The sequence below is a fragment of the Hemiscyllium ocellatum genome, chromosome 14, assembly GCF_020745735.1.
Source record: "Hemiscyllium ocellatum isolate sHemOce1 chromosome 14, sHemOce1.pat.X.cur, whole genome shotgun sequence".
In the NCBI taxonomy this organism is placed as follows: Eukaryota; Metazoa; Chordata; class Chondrichthyes; order Orectolobiformes; family Hemiscylliidae; genus Hemiscyllium; species Hemiscyllium ocellatum.
In genome coordinates, this window is record NC_083414.1 from 22,736,578 (window position 1) to 22,757,544 (window position 20,967).

Here is a 20,967-nt window from a genome sequence, read left to right on the forward strand (position 1 = left end):
TCACCTTGTCTTCTTGGAAATATAGTGGCCAAGTATTACATTATTTTAAGTGGTTCTGACATCTGCAGAATATAAAATGTCAAAAGCTGGGTGAAATATTACAAAGAGGCTAAATTACATTTAGAATATTTTTAACATACTTTTCATGGGTCTTCGCTGCTTCAAACATGGACAAAAATACTTCAGTTTTCTTATGCTGAATGGAATATAGTTTAGTGCAATGTGCTATGGGATACATTTGTATGTATTTGCATGCAATGGTTGACTTTACAAATAGATTTTATCAACATTTTCTTCAGGCAGTACATGCAAAGAAATGAGCAAGTATTACATGCACGACTACTCGACTACTTGGGTTTAATTTGGAACATGAAGTGGGTTTAGTTTTATGGCCTTTAAAACTCAATGTTTTACACTCCTCCCCAGTAGCACTGAAAGTAAAGCAAGTGCATCATTAATTTGGGATTTGAGATTGAAAATTCTAAGGGGATCTTGGGCCAAAATACTAAACACTGTGTCTTGATAACCTAATATAATTTTATTTATTTGTTTCACTTATCAAAAAGTTGTTTACAAATAAAATGCTCTACAACTAATTCACTGCTTTGGTAGCTAATCCTTTGGAAATTAGGTATTGTGTATTTACAAGGATTTCCCACTTAAATTTCAGGAGGAGAATTAGTCCATTTTTTAATGTTTGAAACTGTTCTGAGATGTCAGGAATTAGTTTCAGCTCTTCTCCATTACAGTTCCTAAGATATTTTACCAATGAAAATTGAGAAATTCCTGTTAAATTTTCCTGGTGAAAATAATGCAAGTGTGTGAAGACTGTCTCACGAGTTGAGATTCCTGATTTAGATTCTTTGCTAACAATTGGTGTCTCTGATAGGCATTAACCTGACACCCTAGCTATACTCTTGGATGAAGTTAATTGATCCTATGGCACTATTATCTGTCAACAGCATATGTGAAATTATTACCTGGTCAGTCACATCATTGCAGTTCAGGGGACTTTGCTCCATGCAAATCCACTGTTGTAACTGCACTTCAAATAACTTAGTTGGTTGTAAAGTATATTTGAGATATCCTGAGCTGAGAAAGAAGCTCTATAAATTGAATCTTTCTTGTCTAATATTTTGTTTCAATTGCATTTTCCAGTTTTCCCCCCCGATTGATTCGTACATTTTCTCAGCTTTTTCTATCTGGCATTAAAATTTCTCCTACATCTGATCTTTTTGACTTTGTCTGACCCTGTTTATGATATCATCACAGATTATTCAATTTCACTGCTGAAAGGCAGAAGCGGCCAACAACATGTCAATATGTAGTGCATCCCCTTACATCAGTCAAACCATCCTTGAGCATCCGACTCATAAGTGAATGTAACTCTCCACTACTAAGATTGTTTCATATTATTTGACGTTGACTGACGTTTGAGGGCAAGTGGGGTTGAAAATACTGATGTAAAGTATTTTCAAGGGCAAGTTTTTGTTCTTCCAGTTTGACTGAATTGTGTTACTGAAAAAATTATTTGTTCATTCAGTGCTGCCTGAACTTTGCTTTTCAGGTCAATTTACATCAGCATGGCTTGATGAGGCTCAGGTGGTAGACTCTCAGTAGGAATTGCTACAGCAGGGTGTTAGAATCAATGATTGAATCAATCTACTCTTTCTCCATCTAATTTTCTCTCCTGTGGAGGTTGACTCAGGCTGCCATACAGTTTCAGTACTGCATCATTACAGATTTTAAAGTGCTGCAGTTTTGCAACAGAATAATTATTTTGTTGGTCAAATTTCTATGGCAACATCTCCACTTTGGGTAAACTGGCAGAGTGAAGATATTTGTAATCGACCTGTTTATGGCACATCTCTGGAGCAGGTAGGACTTTTGAACACATATTTTTTTGTTCAAAGATGGGGACATTGCTGCTCTGCGACAAGTACCCTGTTGACAGAGTAGAAATATTTTCTAATCAAACTGTTCAGAGATGTTACTGCACATCTCTGCAGTAGGTGGGGCTTGAAATTAGGCCTCCAGGCTCAGAGATAGGGACACTACAGTTGCACCTCAAATTCTGAAATTGACATAAAGCATCAGAGGGATCATGGAAGCTCATAGTCGCCCAACCCTGAAACGCACGATTCTACCTCCTTCGCAAAATCCAGAAACAGGTCTGCCCAGGCAGCCCCATTGTTTCTGCCTGCCATACAGAACTCTTCTCTTCCTACTTCGGTTCGTATTTTTTTCTGTCCTTGTCCAGTTCCTTCCCACTTACATCTGTGATTCCTCTGACGCTTTACGTCCGTTTCACAATTTCCAGTTTGCGGGCTCCAGCTTCTTCTTGTTTACCATAGACTTGTAATCTGTTTACATGTTCATCTCCTGTCAGGATGCTGTCAGCACTCTCTGCTTCTTCCTGGAAAAAAGACCAGAACTGCCCCCATTCACCACCAGCACCCTCCTCCACCTGGTAGAGCTCCTCATTACTCTCAACAACTTCTCCTTTAACTCTTCTTGCTTTATTCAGGTAAAAGGGATGGCCATGGGTATCCAAGGGCACGAGTTATGCCTGTCTCTTTGTGAGGGGCATGGAACATTTCTTGTTCCAGTTCTATTTTGGATCCCATCCACAACCTTTTCTCTGGTGTTTTGATGATATCAGTGCTGCTTCCCCCTCTCATCCAGAATTGGAAAAGTTTACCAATTTTGCTTTCAGTTTCTGACTTCACCCTTCCCTTCTTCGATATCCCTGTTTCCACTTCTGGGGATAGAATGTCCACCAATATTCACTACAATCCCACAGTAGCTTTGACTCTACATTGTCACACCATGTTTTCTGCAGAGACTCTGATCTTAGAGTAGGATAAAAGGCCGATATATCAAGGGCCCCAAGGACCTATACTGTACTGTTCTGTGTTCTTTATGATACTATTGCATTCTTTCAATTCTTCCATCTCATCACATCTATTCTGATTATGCCACCTTCATCAGGGAGCCTCTGAAATGTCCACTTTCTTCGTCAACTAAGGATTCCTCAGCACTGTCGTTCACTCAGCCCTCGGCCCACATCTCCCATACTTGAGTCCTCACCCCTTCTCTTGCCTCCAGCAACAACAATAGGATCCCACTAGCATCCACCGCCAGAGGATCATTAGCTGCCATTTCCTCCACCTCCAATGAACTACCACCTCCATATTGCCTACCCCTTCCGCATGGACCGTTCCTTCCAGGACACCTTGGTCCACTCCTACACTCTCAAAGTGGCCCTCACCTACAGTCCTGCAGTACCTCATCTGCAACTGCATAAGGTATGACACCTGCCCATTTGCTTCCTCCCTCCTTAGTGTCCAAGGGCCCAAACACACCTTCCAGGTAAAGCAGCACTTTACCTGCACTTCACTCAACCTAGTCTACTGCATTTGCTGCTCACAGTGTAGTCTCTTCCACATTGGGAAAACAAAGTATAGACTGGGTGATTACTTTGGAGAACAACTACATTCTATCTGCAAAAAAAATACCCTGAACTTCCAGTTGCCTGCCACTTCAACACATCACGTTGTTTCCTGGCTCTGTCTCAGGCTTGCTGCAAGGCTCCAACAAAGCTGAGCACTAACTAGCAGAACAGCACCTTGTTTTCCACTTTGAGCCCTCCAGACTCAATGTTGCGTAAAATAATTTTTGGGCCTGAGCTCTCCAGTGTCCTAGCCCCAACCCCACACACCAGGCCTTGTTGTCACATGGTCTGCTATTACACAATTCATTGTTAGCCACAAATAGTCCCCATTAGCAGCCATTCATTCTCCTAGGTTGGCTGTTGTCCACTTCTTTGTCCAATTGTCCTCATCTCTCTTTGGGCTCTGTCTCTATGGGGTGGCACTGTGGCTCAGTGGTTAGCACTGCTGCCTTGCAGCGCCAAGGACCTGGGTTCGTTCCAACCTCAGGTGACTGTCTGAGTGGAGTTTGCACATTCTCCCTGTGTCTGCAAGGGTTTCCCCCGGGTACTCTGGTTTCCTCCCACATCACAAAGATGTATGGGTCAGGTGAATTGGCCATGCTAAATTGCCCATAGTGATAAGTGCATTAGTAGGGAGTAGGTCAGGGGGTCTGGATGGGTTACTCTTCGGAGGGTCGGTGTGGATTTGTTGGGCCGAAGGGCCTGTTTCTGCACTGTAGGAAATCTAATCTAATCTCCACTTATTGTTTACTCCTTACTCACTCCATCCTATCTTCTTCATAAAACCCAACGTTTTCCTAGCTGCCATCAGTGTGAAGAAGAGTCACTGAATCTGAAATATTAACTCTGATTTCTCTCCGCAGATGCTGCCAGACCAGCTGTTTTTTTTCCCAGCAATTTCTATTTTTGTTTTTGATTATACAATACCTTTGAGCCTTGTGGCTTTTAAGTATTTGATTTTTGGTTCTCAGAAGTAATGTAAAAAACAGCCGAGCCAAGTTTAAAGTTGAATTACTATCTCTATTATATTGCCAAATGCTTACTTTTATGGAAAAGTATAAAATGTCTTTATTTGGTTTTGCCATTTTTGAAAATTGTTGAATATTTCTTATGACATGCACAGATTTTGAACACGTGATAATTTGGGCTTGATATGAATCTGTTCGGAACCTACTGGAGTTTTAACAACATTTTGGATTTTGAAGTGTAATTTTGTTTCTCCAATCTAGTAGTTGTGAATACAGTAATTTTCTACCTGCTGTTCATCAGGCTAAGTGCTGTCTCTGAGTAATAAAACCAGCCGAGAGATGTTTCTGTGTGCTGTTTGAGAGTGTTTTAGAGAAAACTAGTTGCAGTTAAGGATGTCAAAAAGCACTTTGCCATTTATTATAAAAATGTTTTGAAGTGCATGTGGAAGAAAGAAAACTGCATTAATTGGCTTTGGAGTGTCAATAAGATCAGAATATATGTTGGCTCAGTTGTCGGTTTTAACAGTGATGGCATATCAGTTCAATTTTTCCATTGGCTTCTCTTATTTGGTGACAGTTACAGCTCTATAATTAGCAGATTGGAAATTTGGAAGAGATTGGATTTTGACTGGTCAGATCTATTTTTTTGGTAGCTATTGGGAAAAATCACCACTTGTCTGTTTGTCTGTTAACTTATTCCAAGTTATGGCTACAGTACACTTATTGCAGATTAAGGATTCTTTATTAACTTTTTTGTGTTTTCATGTCAGCAGAAAGATAATAACTCTTTCTTCTTAATTTCCATTCAGTTTTTGAATTTACTCTGTCATCTCAATTTTCAAAATGGGAAAGTTCAGAAATTTCAACTGTCAGTTTGGTCAGATGGTCTCTTATGCTCTTTTCTATATAACCTTATTATGTACGGTGTTCGTAATTCTTTTCCTGCTGTTTTATTGTCAGGTCTCAAGTATTTTCCCTGTTCTCTTTAGAGAAACAGCACTGGTGATACGTATGTAATAATCTGTTAAATATTTTGTTTTATGTTAGGTCTCTGAAGAGCAAGTGCAAGTTCAACTGTAGCTAGCATTTTATTCTAATCTTTGCCGTACTTCAGTGTAGACTAATTATGCTTGCCTTGCTAATTAATTCTCATTAAATCAATACCCTTGTATTCTAGCTAATGCTAACTCATGTGCTTTATCAGTACCTGAATGCATTACCCCAATAGTCACTTGCTTGCATGGCAAGCATCTGATATGAAGGGGAGAAGGAATGTTGTGCCCTTGGAGGTGGGTGGGGACCCTGCTTCCACCCCAGTTGTCAGTGGCAGGAAAGTCCTCTTACTGCAAGACACTTGATACCCACTTAATACCTCATCCCACCAGTTCTGGTGTTAACCCAATGGCAGGCAGAAGGCTTGCCATGTGGGGATCATAGTAAGCAAACCTTTTCGTATTTTTGCATGTACCTGCTGGTTTGGGAAGATGAGTGGTGGGAAAATCCCTCTGTCAAAAACATTCAGTGCCTGGTCAAAGCAGGTGTTGAGATGTGGTTGGGGGACCACCACGAAAAGAGAGCATCTTTTCTTCTGTCAATATCCCAAACATCAGATTGGTGATTGTGACAGCAGCAACCATCAATTCCACTCTTTACAGTGTTGTCCCATAGATCTGCCTCATACTGACCTGCCAAGTGCTGGAATGCACAAAGATGGGGCATTCACGGTTCTCTGAGCAGTGGCTGAGGTCCCTGTTGCCTCCACAAGAATGCACCCTTTGTTCTCCAAACGCTTCTGCTGTCACTGAACTTCCATATTTCCATGCTGCTGTTTCCACTCGTGTATTTCTTTTAGCAATTTGTAAGCTGGTTGTTTTCTGAGATTCAAAGTTAGGTTACTTTATTTTTTCAGCATAAAGGATTAGTCACACAGTGGGTTGGCTGAATTGGGTTTAGGTCGCATAGATAATTAAAATGTCATGTCCTGGTACTGACCCCCATCAAAGGTTGTTAAAGTGCTAACTTTATAGGCAATTAGAATACAAGTAGTATAAATAATTCTTCATCTGTACAAAGCCCTAGTTAAACCATGTGAGGAATACTTTAAGCAATTGGGTACACCACTCCTTAGGAAGCACACATTGACTATCAAAGGACTGTGTATAAATTTATCAGAATAGCACCTGGAAGCCCATGAATTAAATCATGCAGAATGATCACAAAACCTGTTGTGGAATCACCTGAATTTGGCAGTCTGAGTTGATTTGATTGAAGTTGTACAGGTATGAAGGAAAGAATAATTAGCAACTATTTATGCTGTTGGGAGAATGAAAAAAACTAGGGAACATAGCCTAAAAATTAAAACCAGATCTGTAATGGAACACTTGTATGTGCACAGGATGGTAGTGCTTGAATCTACTTTTCACAGGGAGCACTAGTTTTGAAATGAATAGGCAATTTTAAATCTTTGATTAATGAAACAGGCAAAGGCAGATAAATGAAGTTTCGTCACTGGTCAACCATGATCTTATGAAATGGAGTAACAAGCTCATGGGGTAATTATAAATAGCTTCCTTCTGTTCCTATTGTTCTGTGGTAAACAGCTGATAGTATCTTTTAAAACTGAAAGGACTGCGGATACTCGGGTCTGATGGCATCACTTCTGACGAAGGTTCACTGCATCTGTAAAGTTAACTCTGATTTCTCTTCACAGATGCTGCCAGACCTGCTGAGATTTTCCAACAATTCTTGTTTTTGTGCTGCCAAGTCTGGCAGCATCTGTGGAGAGAAATCAGAGTTAATTTTTCAGATCCAGTGAACCTTCATCAGAAGTGATGCCATCAGACCTGAGATTTTCCAACAATTTGTTTTTGTTTGTGACAGTATCTTTTATTTTATTTGTTGCTGGCATGTGGGGATCCTGGCAAGTCATCATTTCTTGTCCGTTCTATTTGACTTTGACACTCTACTAGGATGGTTATTGGACTCCATTAACATCTTCTTGCCAGAAATCCTATCTTAGCTCATTTCTCTGAAGTGATTATCCTTTTAACCAGAATTATGCATTAATGAATAGATAGATTTTTGTTTACATTTGTAATTTGCTATTTTGGTGAGAGGCCTGGAGATGAAGTGTGTTTGAGCAATTGTTTCCTAAATTTGATTCATGCATCATTATCAATCATGATTCATGACACCTGATTAATCATATGATTAATTTCAAAGTATGCTTATAATCCGGACAGCAATTAATTAAAAATGAGTATTGTACTAACTTTTGTCTAGAACATCTTGTTTCCATCACATGAGGATGTGCCAAAGGCATATAAAATGTTATGCGCTGAAGGAAAATGTTGCAAGTTACAAGCAACTTCATATTAGAGAGAGTACATTTATTAAAATAAGGCTTAACAGGATCTCTTGAAAATCGCAAAATGATATTAATCCAAGCACAATACGGAGTCCCAGCTGACTGGCAAAGGGATGAATCTTCAAAAGTTAATACAATGTCTTTCAATAAAATGTATTTTTTGTGTTCCTACACAAAAAGAGTGAAATATTCAGATTTAACCACAGAACGTGTGGCACAGTGGTTCAGTGGTTAGCACTGCTGCCTCAGTACCAGGTTTGATTCCAGCTTTGGGTGAGTGTCTGTATGGAGTTTGTACGTTATTCCTGTGTCTGTGTTGGTTTCATCCAGGTGCTCTGGCTTTCTCCCACAGTCCAAAGAATTGGATGTAAGGTGGATTGGCCATGCTATGTTGCCCATTGAAGCTGTAATATTTTATCACATCTGCAAAACATGAAACCTCTGTATCCAGATGATAATATAAATAATTCTTTCAAATTAAACAATTTATGCATGGGTTGGCATGTATGAATTTAATCCTCAGAAGATTAATTAAGCAACTGGCTTTGTTTCCCAACTATATAATGGAACTATTCCCAACTATATCTCCTGCATAGTGAAGGCATAGAGTGCTTTTGCACAAGGGAGTTCTTTTCTTCCTGGGTATATTCCAGGACTCCTAACGTTAATGACAGTACCGGGAATAAAAGTATAACAAGGTGTCATTGTTCCTCGTATTATATTGGCTGGAATTCTGGCAGTTGGTTTAAATAACGATTCCTCAGGATTTAACTTAACCGATTGAAGCATGCTTGATTTATGAATATTTTTTCATAAGTTAATTTTAGAATTAAAATAATATGCAATTTATTTGGGTACAATAAGCAACCTATTTTGTGTTGATTGTGAACATTCCATGATGCAAAATTTAGTGATATTTGTTGCTTATCATTTGACTGATGTATTCTAACAATGCAAATTGCTAATGGATTTCATTAATACTTCATATTAGAGATGGATAACATTTGGAAGGTTTTGCATTCTTTGAACTTCTGTAAAATCCCGTCAAGACCCTCATGAACTTCTATGTTAAAGTTCCCAATAGATAAACGCAATTAATCTACTCTATTGTAGTTTTAGAAATTTTCTTAATTTTAGATCTAGATGTATTATCACTAACTGATTGGTGTTCGGGATTGGATGTTTGTTTTTATAAATCAATGGGATTTAAAGGCATTTATTGACTTCAAAAGGAATTGAACATACAATTGTTACAGTTAGTAATTACATACCTAATGCATGTGTGGTACAGGTCAATAGAGAGTTTCCACATTAGAGTCCTTGAACTTGATGGCTTAATCACTCATCAGGCCTTGTTGAATTCTGAAAGTTCTGTTCTAACATCCATCTTTATATCTATTTTCTCTACTATCAATTCATTGTTCTCAAAGAATCAGTTCATCTCATTATTCACTGAATTAATTTCAGTTTTATTCAGGCTTCCCATGTATCTTTTATCAAGGCTTTACCTTGTCTGTATTATCAATCAAGTGACCCAACTGATACATATGCAGAGGTGTAATATTTAAGTTATCCTTGACCATATTCCTGATAAATGTTTGCGAGGGAGTTGGCCATCCTAGCTACAATTTCTCAAATGGATGTGACTGTCAACTGTTTCACAGCTGCGTTTCCTATGGTAGTTGATGTAGTTAGGGCGGCACGGTGGCACAGTGGTTAGCACTGCTGCCTCACAGCGCCAGGGACCTGGGTTCAATTCCCGCCTCAGGTGACTGACTGTGTGGAGTTTGCACGTTCTCCCCGTGTCTGCGTGGGTTTCCTCCGGGTGCTCCGGTTTCCTCCCACAGTCACAAAGATGTGCTGGTCAGGTGAATTGGCCATGCTAAATTGCCCGTAGTGTTAGGTAAGGGGTATATGTAGGGGTATGGGTGGGTTGCGCTTCGGCGGGTCGGTGTGGACTTGTTGGGCCGAAGGGCCTGTTTCCACACTGTAAGTAATCTAATCTAATCTAAATATCTAACAAAAAAAATCTGTTTGCCTTTGCTGAGCAATTATCAGCTAGTCCCTGTGTTTTTGATTTCACTAGAAACAAAATGGACATAGATATTTCCAACCTATCAACAGAAAGTAATTTTGCACACAAAAACCAGGAATTAATATGAGATGAATCAAAATTAATGCATTGCTAGCAATCCTATTGCAGTTGATAGACTGCATGTTTGAGAAGGACAAGCATTTCAAACAAAATGGTCTTAATACTCAATGACTATTGACAATATTAATAGCTTACCCATATCAGGAGAGAGATGACTTCTTTTGCTGTCCTCATGAGATACTGCAGTTGAGCAGAATTTAGTTTCTGTGATGTGTCTATTTGATACTGAATTGATAGGGAGAGGAAGGAATTGAGCTCTTATGCTACTTCTTGAATCAATGAGGCATCCTTACTTATAAAGTTTCATTCTGTCTTTCAGTAAAGAGCTAAAACTGACCTGCATTTCAAATGCATCAATGAGCAACTATATACTTCATGTTGAGTTCAAAGTATTTGAATGTGTGTTCTCTGTCCTGTACATAGTAATGACCATGTCAGTGAAAAGTTTTTGAAATGTCACAGTGATTTTGTTTTGTTTGAAATGTCCAATCAACTGTCAGTATTCATATGTATATGTGAATAAAAATAATGTGTGTGTACAAAATACTGAATATTGAAGTGACCTAATTTAAGTACTGCAAAAGATTTTAAATCTTGCGTTTCAATTACTCTGAGATCTACATTTTGGACTTGAAGAGTTAATGTTTTAATCTTTCAATTTTACAGTATTTGAGATAAATTACAATATTCTTTTAAATGGATGTAAAAGAGATTTACAATATTAGAAATCCCCTATGTAATTTTCATGCAACACACTTTTGATTATATGATTAAATTTGAACAAAGTAGGGATGCTTAAATGAGAATAAAGCGGAGAAATAATTTGTATATATTAGCTCATTGAGTGCCAACTTGACTCACTTAGGAGAAACTGAGGACTGCAGATGCTGGAGATTAGAGTGAAAAAGCTAGAAAAGCACTGCCAGTCAGACAGCATCTGAGGAGCAGGAAAGTTGACATTTCGAGCATAAGCTCTTCATCAGGAATTACTCATTTGCCTCTTCAGTTCGAGGCCCAGTTTAGGTCTGGAATGACTAATCTAGGTAGACATTTTAGTCCTGAATTTTGGGGAATTATTGCAAAACTGTTGGCGGTGGCCCGTCGCATGGGACATTAAACTATGTGGTCCCATTTGTATGTAGTCACTGCTATTGCAGTGAAGATACTTAAATCTGAGACACATTTTAAAAGATAGTAACTGTGGCTAAAATTTCCAAACTTTGTGCGTTTTTGATAGAATTGCGTACATTGTGATCTCACCGCTATATGGAAAGTATTTTAAGAATTACTTTTTTTGTGTGTATAGAAGTGTATGTCAGTTATTTTGGGGAATAAAAACAAACTTGTGTTAGGTCTGTTGTTCTGTGCCAACTCAAATATAGTTGTGTCCAAGAAGGTAATGTTTTCCTGTGAATTGTGGTTTTAATTTTAATAGTGTGTTGATGGATATTGATGGATTGTTCTTTTAATTCTGTGACAGTCCAAATGTTCCACGTGCAAACAAAAATACAGTAGGTATTGTTACTACGTGAATACATAACCTAATAAATAAATTGGTGAGAATGGAAAATTATTCCCTGAAAACCAAAGAGCAGACTTTAAAATAAAAAAAACAACTAGCCCTCAAGAAGATTGCAAGAGAAATCCTTGGGGCAGACAATAACGAAAATGTATTTTGCCTCTTGGTTCAGAATGTAGCACCAGCAACTTAACAAGTGTTAAAGCCAGGATGCAAATCTGAATTAGTTTTAAATAAGAGTTGATCCATATGTTCTGCTGGTACATTGAAACTTGGAGAATAGGAGCAGGAGTAGACCATTTAACCCTTCAAGTTTGCTCTGACATTCAGTATGATCATAGCTGATGATTGAACGCAATCCTCAATCCCATGCTGCCATCATATTCTTTGATCCCTTTAGCCACAAATGCAACATTGACCTACTTATTGAAAACACACAATGTTTTGATCCCAATGACATTATATGGTAGTGAATTGCACAGGCCCATCACTCTCTGGGTGAAGCAATTTGTTCTCATCTCAGTCTGCAAGATTCCCCCTTACCCATAAATTATGATCCCTGGTTCTAGGCTTCTCCACCATCGGGAACATCCTTTCTGCATCTAACCTGTTAAAATTTAATTGGCTTCGATGAGATTCCTCCGCCGCCATCCTTCTAAATTCCAGTGAATATAATCCTAACTGGCTCATTGTCTCCTTATATGAAAATCTTCCACTTCAGGAATGAATTTAGTAAAGATCTGTTACATTTGCTGTGGAGCACGAACCTCCTTCCTCAGAAAAGGAGACCAAAACTGCACACAATATTTCAGGTGGGACCTCACTGACGTCCTGTATAATTGCAGCAAATCATTGATGTTCAATACTCTAATCCTGTCACTATGATTGCCATTGTGCATTTTGCTGCCTTTACTCCATGTGTATGCTTGCTTTTCATGACTGATGCGTGAAGACACCCAGGTCTCAATGAACATCCCCATCTCTCAATTTTCAGCATTCACATAATAATCTGCCTTCCTGTTTTTACTACCAAAGTAGATAACCTCACCTTTCTTCACATTATACTGACTCAGCCTGTCCCCATTATATTGCAACATCTCCAAACATCTCACCCTTACACCCAACTTGCTATCATTTACAGATTTTGAGATATTGCATTTGGTTGCTTCCTCTAAATCATCAAAAACGTTATGAACGTTAGACGGACTAGTACCCATCCCTACTAAACCCCATAAGTCACGGTCCACTGTTGGACAAAAGACCTGTTTAATTCCACTCTTTGCTTTCTGTTTGCTAATCAATTTCTATCCATCTCCATACACTACCCATAATCTCATGTGCTTAATTTTACACATTAACCTCTTATGTGAAACTTTGTCAAAAGCCTGCTGAAAGTCCAAATAAACTACATCTACCTACTCTCCCAATCGACTCGACTAGTTAGGATGTAGGTTATCAGACCCTAAGGATTTATCAACAATTGATTCCAACAGTTTCTCCATCACCGTTTCTCTACAAATACAGATTTATTTTCGTTCCCCTCTCTTAACACCATGAAACCAATTCTGCTGTCGCTTTTGGTCCAGGTTTTGAGCTGCTGAATTTATTAGAAGTCTATTCCATTCAGCACTAAATATCACTGTGCTGGTGGTCGTGTGGGACATCCTTTGGGATGACAATGGTGTTGTCTGGGGCATTGTCTTTAGGGTATAATTTCATGAGTACTTCACACAAATCCACTGAGACAGCTCTCCCAATTTTGGCAAGGACAACTTTACAGACTTGGCAGGGCTCAGTTTTTAGTGCCTCGATTAAAAGGTCCATCCATTTCTTTTCTTTTGGTGCTTTTCAAGCCATTTTACTGAACCACAATTGAGTGGATTTCTAAGCCGTTTCAGAGGCACTTAAGAGTTGTACTCCCCAACTTGCGAACAGGTTCCTTTCCCGAGTTCATTCACAAGTCGATTTGGATGCAAGTTGGAATATTATGCAGATGAGATAAAGTAGACATTCATAAGTACAGGAAATGTTCGTAAATCCTCTTCCTTCCTCTCCTCCCTCTCAACACCTACCACCCACCCCAGCTACCACTGTGCATTGCTTAGATCTGGAGTCACATGTAGACCGGACCAGAATGATATGTTTCCTTTGCTAAAGGACATTGGTGAATAAATGCTTTATTTTGTCAAGAGTCAGTGGTTTTATGGTCATCATTCATCTTCTAATGTTTCATTTTTCTTGGATTCAAATCCTGCTGTATATTTGTTGGATTTGAGCCATAGTTCCTGTAATGCTTCCTGGGTTTCAGAGTTACCAGTCTAACAAAGACTACCACCTATGCCATCACCTCTACTGTATAGTTACAGATACTCAGGTTTTAACTGACTGCAAGTGGTCAATGTAAGTTGATATACAAGGGATATTATTCACTTGCAAATGGATCTGAGATGAGTTATGTACATGAATTTACTGATCAGGAATGAATTGTTTCAAATTAATGTGAGTTTTCCCTCCAAGATTAATAATTGGTAATGCAAATAAAGTGTTTTTCCTAACATCTGACTGTTTTGCAGTTTGGAAAAGACTGTGGAATCAATTCTTTTATCCAATAGAAATAGAACTCCACTATTGCCCGATTACATAAAAGGTTGCATGAGTTTCAGAAGTTAACTGCACGAATCTGGTGTGTAATTGTTTGTGTCTTCAAGTTATAGTTTAATTAATTCCTGCAGGTTTCACTTCACGAATTAATTCAGTTGTAATTAAACTGCGTTATTGGGCTTTGGTGTAGAATAAGCACATTAGTGTTACTCATGCCTTTTGACGCTTTGATTTACTGGTTGCATAGATACATTTTCTTTCTTTGGCATTGTTGTCTCCTGATTGAATGAGGGGAGGGGGAAGTGAACAAGCAAAAATAATTGTGTCTCTTTGAATCAAAAATAGCAACTGTAATCATTCTTCCTGACAATGTGCTCACTGATATCCCCATTGTGTCATCTGTTTGTAGCTTGATGGTGAAACATTGAACTCTAGTGAAAAAAATATATAGAATAATGGAATCATGACCAGGTCACGAATTATTGTCTTGCAGGGGTCCAACCTTCACTTGGAGTTCCCACATCAGTAAGTTCCCATATGATGTCCTAATCGAAATTACAAAATTTTCATATCTGATTCTTCACAGATGTGGGAACAGTTGGAAGTGAATTGATTGAAAATGAAGATGCTCAGTTGTCATGGATGCCAATATAAATTGTATAAAGTTATAGGAAAAGCAAATTGTGATGCAAGAGTTGGACTATGAGTTGCCTTTAAAAAAACCTGCAGTTGAAAAGCCTCTGCTGTGATATTCTTAGGTGAAGAAGTCTTTACTTACCCACTAAGTTTTATTTATTTTATATAATTCCCAATAGGAACTAAATGTCCGTCAGCTGACATTATCCACAGACAAAGGCAAGTATGGCATTCAACTAAGGGCAGAACCAGATCATATGGTTCTCGGGAAACGCCTGAAAGGTGCATTCAAATCTGTTACAGCAGCTATCAAGGCACTCCAGAGTACACAGTTGGAGGAGTTCCAAAAGACAGGTGTGTAACAGCAAACTGTTAGTTCTTTGCTGTGGAAAGAACAGTCATTTCTTGCTCAAAATATATACAGCATAATTAGCCATTTTAAACTGCATAGCTGAATGTTAATGCTATCAAATTGTAATCTGATAAATTAAACATAATGTATAAATGTAGCATCTCAGAACAACTGAAAGTTACAAAATTGTTTCCAGACTCCAGTTCTTATTTTTTCTATATAAACTTTAATATCAAAACCACCTGTTTCGTATAATATTCTGGAAATAATCAGCGCTTTTATAATTGTTTAGAGCTGCAGTTATTCTTTAAGTGGCAGTGCAGCTTTCCATACTTCTCCTAATGTAAGAATGGAATATGTTTTCAAATGCAAACATTTGTGCTAACATATTTAAAATTAACAAAGATTTGAAATTGTCAGTTGCTGTGTAGGTCTTGCATTTTATAAATAGTAACTTATGTTACTATAAAACCTTCACATTCTCAGAGCACTGAGGAGTTTTAGAGCCATTTGAGCTTTTGAACTGAGATCACTGTTGTAGGGTAGAGAAGAAAAAAAAATTCTCATGCCAACATTTTAAAAAAATAAATATTTTAGCCTTCCTGTAACTAAATTTAGAAAATGCTGCAAATTGAATAATACCAGCCATTTGATCCAAGTAAATCTTTTTTAGCTTCAGCTGAAATTGAAAGAATTTCATTGCCTCCATCTTTTATGCTAAACATCCTGAAAAAAACCCACCAGTCTGCAATGAAGATCATCAATGTCACAGTACCTACTGGAGAAACTCTGCAGGTCTGCAGTATCTGAAGAGAGAAAAGAGTAAACATTTTGAGTCCAACATGACTTGCTTTCCTTGAAATGTCAGGGTTCTAATGGAGAGCAATAAATTTGAAACATAAACTATGTTCCTATCTGCATAACTGCTAACAGAACTGCTCCAACATCTTTCTCCATCACTTCTTATTGATAGGTCATATCGTCAGAATCTATGGTGTTTGCTTGAAGTAAGTTTAATTCTTGCCATGAATTGCATTCCTAATACCTAACATTTAATGAACAGGATCCATAGTTGTTGAAGGACATGAGCTTCATGAGGAAGACTTGCGTCTTATGCATACGTTTGATCCAAATGCAGGAATAAGTGCTCAGTATGAAGCCCATTCTGATGCTCAAGTAAGTTTTTAATTTAATGCAAAGAGAAATTACTTGAAGAAATTAATTGTATAGTAAAACTTAGCAATGTATCTAATACATATTAATGTAAGAGTTAAAAACAACTTTGAAACTTTTTTGGAGTCAAGAGCGTGGTGCTGGAAAAGCACAGCAGGTCAGGCAGCATCCGAGGAGCAGGAGAACCAACGTTTCGAGCATAACCGTTCAGGTTTTGAAACTTTTTGCTTGGCTTTGCTTTCCACTTGATTTTGAAGTGAATGCTCATGAGCAATGAAATTGTTTTGCTTGTACTCCCCCTTTAACCGTCTCTCATTGTCCTTGACATAATGAGTAACTTGCTAGTTCATTTCAGAGGTTTGTTAAAAGTCAATCACACTGCTGTTGCTCCAGCATTACACTTCTGCCAAATGGGGAAGGATGGCAGGTATTTGACACTTATGAAAGATTTTAACACCTATGATAGTTCAGTGGTCATCTTTTACCGATACTTTTGTTTACATCACTAAATGTGTAAATATAGCTGGTAGTGTAGAATTTAGAGCAGTTTTGTCATTTCAGTTGTTTTAATTTGTTCCTTTCCCCATTTAGATTTTATGAAATAGAATCATATGATTAATTTATTTAGTTAATTGAACTTTAGTTCTGAAGTTGCTGTTGTAGGATTTGAACTTGTCTCCAGATCGTTTTTCTATGCCCCTCCAGTGTTACTCCAGTAGCATTCTCAGTATGTTAACATTGTCTGACGTGCCCCGTACCCACTATTTAATAAATTTTTGTATAAATAATTAATGACTATAAGTGTAGCTGATAATACAGAATAGTTCAATGACTTGGCCACTTTGGCAGTATTAATTCTGCTCCCTTAAACTTTTAGATTTCAGTATTAAATCCAAATAGTGTATAGAGGAACCTCGATTATCCGAATGAGATGGGTGGGCAGTATTTTGTTTGGCTAACTGATTATTTGGTTTATTGATTCAATGCCTCTTCTCTGGGGCGCGGAGTTTTCTGAAGTTTCCTTTTCCCCTCACTGCCTGCCTTGCTCCCTCTCTGTGTCTTAGGGTTTGTTTCTGAGCAGACACACAGTTGTGTGTAAGGCACCTGCAGCATCCCTAACCACCCCCCCCCCAAAAAAAAATCAGTTCAATGGGATTGACACAGCAAGCACTTGTTAAGACTGCTCCCCAAGACACATCCCCCCCCCCCCCATTCTGTCCTGCCCACACCCACTGACGGCTCCCTGTCTGACCTGGCCATGGCCCCATCCCCCCACCTCTCTGGGGCAGCCAGACTGGACACCAGCAGTAAGACTTGCTGTCTTTGGGGGATGAGTCTCAAAATAGCACACAAACACACACAGCCACACACACAACATTTTACTGCAGCTTTTTAACAGGTTCCACCTTTGCCCTGTACAGGACAATGTTGGAGAGATTATCTGGGGAAGGGGGTTTGAGGGTATACCCCTGTGATGAACTCTAGGGAAAGTGTGGGGAGAGAGAGAGCGCATGGGCAGTCAGTCATTTGGAGCCTAGGCTCCCATCGATGTGCAGGACTCTTCTTGGCAGCATTTCAATAAGCCAGGTTCTTTTTTAATCATTGTAAACAAAACACGCAAACAGTGTTGAAACACCTCTTTGATGTAATGTTTCTATCGGGACCTTGAGATCATCTTCGGGTAATCCAAAATTCGGATAATTGAGGTTCCTCTGTATTTAACCCACCAGCTGAGAAATATCTTGGATCTGTTTCTGCTGCATGTCTGATGAGAGATCATCAGTTTAAACATTTATTTCTCCATGAGCACTCCGTGACCTGCTGAATATTCTAGCACTTTTCTATTTTCATTAACATTGGTCTGGATGTCTTTTGCTTTTTATCATTGCAACGAGACATTTGCTGCTTTCTTCAGTTTAGTTTGTAAAGGTACACCCTAAATGTATGACTTGTTGTTTAATTGCATTTTTGGTCATTTTCTTACATTCAGCTTCCCTTGTCCGTGTCTCCTTTGCCTGCTATTGGCAACTGTACCAACACTCACCTCGGCCCACACTCGAGTCTTTCTTCTTGTAAGCACCCACTGCCTGCCTTCTCTCTCAACCCTTTTAAAAGAAGGATCTCTTTAAAGCCATTTATTTTGATCAAACTTTAGATCCTCTGTTAAATATTTAATCCCTCAATTAACATACTAAAAAAAAGGTCACTTGCTATAGTCCCTGTACAATCTGTGGAACCTTCCCTGCAAATTGGTTGCTGCCCTCAGTTGACTGTAGTTTACTTTGAGATTCTCTGAGGTCATAAGTTGTAATTTCTTTCTTCAAAACATCTTCCTTTTCTTCCTGATTGTGCCTCTGTGCTGTGCTTTCTTTGTTTTATCATGAAATTATGTAAATGCAAGATAATGCTGATGTAGTTGCTCAATATTGTTGAGACATGGTGAGTAATAGCATGAGTCCATTCAGCCCAACGTGTCTGCACCACTCTTTTGAGGAATTTTCCAGTTCATTGGCTCAATCTTTCTGCATAAGCTTGTGATTTTTATTCACTTTCCGTTTGAAGGCTTTTGAGACTATATCCACCATCTATCAGGCAGTTCATTCCAACTTCAAAGCACTTACTTTAAAAACGTTTTTCCCTTATGTTGCTTCTGATGCTACAGTCATTTTATATTTAGGCCCTCACGGTATTCTCCCTGAAACATCAGAAACAGTTTCTTTGAATTTACTGTGTCTAAGTTGTTCTTGATTTTAAACAACACTGACAAATTTCTTCTTCGCTCTCTGTTCAGACTCGACCAATATGACACTATTCAAAGGAAATTCTCCCAGCATTCTGGCGAACATTCATCCCATAACCAGTCGATATCTTAGGAGAATATGCTGATTCTGACATTTCAGATAATATGATGCAGTTTTTGATTTTTGTAGAACAAAAGCAGCAAGTGCTTTGTCTTCAGCTAATGAACAGGTTGGACCGTAGGGTCTGTTTCCATGCTGTACATCTCTATGACTCTTAAGTACGCAACAGATCTGGCAGTATTTATCAAGAAACAGGGTTACTGTTTCATTTCACATTTTTTTTTAACTGTCTCCAGATCAATTTGATTTTGTTTCTTCACTTGCACCATTATTAATCTCTTTGATTTTCCAAAATTACCCTCTGTCATTCAACCTCTTCCACTTTCCACCCTTACCTTTTGTTCTCCTCCTCTAATCCTACCCCCTTTCCTCTATCACCCCCTTGTTTACATTTCTAACTTCTTCCATTGCTCATGAAATATCATTGACGTGAAATGTGTTTTCTTTCTAAACCATCTGTGGTGCATATTCAGGATTTTTCAGTTCAGTATTTCTAAGTTTTTTTTATATGTTTGGTTTGATAGTTAGAGAGCCCGAATTTGTTGAACCATTGTCCTGATCAGTGTGTATGCATTTTGTTATCTTATGAAAGGATACTCTTTTCTTTTAGGTTTTGGTTCTTTTAGATGTTACACCTGACCAGTCGATGGTGGATGAAGGAGTTGCACGAGAAGTCATAAATCGTATCCAGAAACTTCGAAAGAAGGCAAGTTTTTTTTTCTCCCCTGTTTTTTATCCATTTGTACTAAGCAGCTTAACTAACTCGCAGTATCCACCAGAATCACACCCAACTAGCTGTTTTTCTGATGTAAGCTAAAGCAGTTAATGTTGGCAGACTGTCTGGCAGTGGCAGCACCACATCACAATCCTGTGCCTACCTGCAAACTTGAGCAGGGATTGATAGACAGTGAACCTAGGCCCAAATATTTCCCCCATTCCCAACCTCAACTCAACCTGGAGCTGCTGTCATTTGCCATATACTGACCATAGAGTTCAGCACAGAATTTTAAACCAGAGCTTAGATAGTCACCAGCCTAAACAGATGATTGACAGAGAGAGCATCAAAGATAAATTCATAAAGTATACTTACTAGTAAACAATTTGTGTTATTGAGAGGATTGGAGACACATCCTCATACTGATTTACTCAATTTGTGATGAATCCCCCTTTCATAAGCATTCTTTATACTGCAGGAGCCAGCATTCTGGGAGAATAGATCATTCGGGGACATTCAGTTCCGAGGGATTGTTACAGTTGACTGTTCCAAACTGTTAGTTGCATGCAATTCTGCCTAAAAACAGATGTAGATGAATTGAAAGGTTTTCAATAGGTCACTTGTGACAGTTAAAGGTTCACTGAAGAAGAGTTCAAGGGGTACGAACAGGTAGTGAGAGAGATAAAGGGAGACCTTGGAAAAGAGGGAAATGACCAGAATAGGAGCAGTTGCTGAGGTAGTCCTCGGAAGGGAGTTTCAAGGCCAGATTAGCAACAAGTGACAAATTTGAATGTCTTGTAAAGTTTAATAAGATTAGATGACCAGCCAGTAAGTCTCCTGTTGTTTGTTTAAAACCGTGAAATCTTGTGGTTTTATTATTCTTGGATCTCATGTTCTGTCTATTTTTTTTAAAAGTCCTAGCCAGCTCATAACATAGTTTGGCAGTCTGGTAAATAGAAGAGATGTATCATATCTACAAGCAATAATAGTAACAAATTTCATTCAGTTGACTAAATGTCAGCATGGAGAAGAAATTGTTTGATATTCCCCATTCCTCACCCAATTTCCACCCTAGGGAGCTGAGAAGGCTGAGATTGGTGGATTATTGGGGTCCAATAAAGCATGGCGTTAGGGTGAGAAAGTGAGAGTTCATGTGGGAGTTCAAC

At 38.6% G+C, this 20,967-nt stretch overlaps 1 protein-coding gene across 1 annotated transcript in view; it reads left to right on the top strand.

Moving 5' to 3' along the window:
* The window catches only part of iars1 (isoleucyl-tRNA synthetase 1), a 190,122-nt gene that overhangs the window by 126,044 nt on the left and 43,111 nt on the right, over positions 1 to 20,967 (top strand). Inside the window, exons 26-28 of the mRNA XM_060835504.1 lie at positions 14,880 to 15,054; positions 16,116 to 16,228; positions 19,697 to 19,792. Of these exons, the coding sequence (XP_060691487.1) occupies positions 14,880 to 15,054; positions 16,116 to 16,228; positions 19,697 to 19,792 (384 nt within the window). The remainder of the gene's footprint in view (positions 1 to 14,879; positions 15,055 to 16,115; positions 16,229 to 19,696; positions 19,793 to 20,967) is intronic.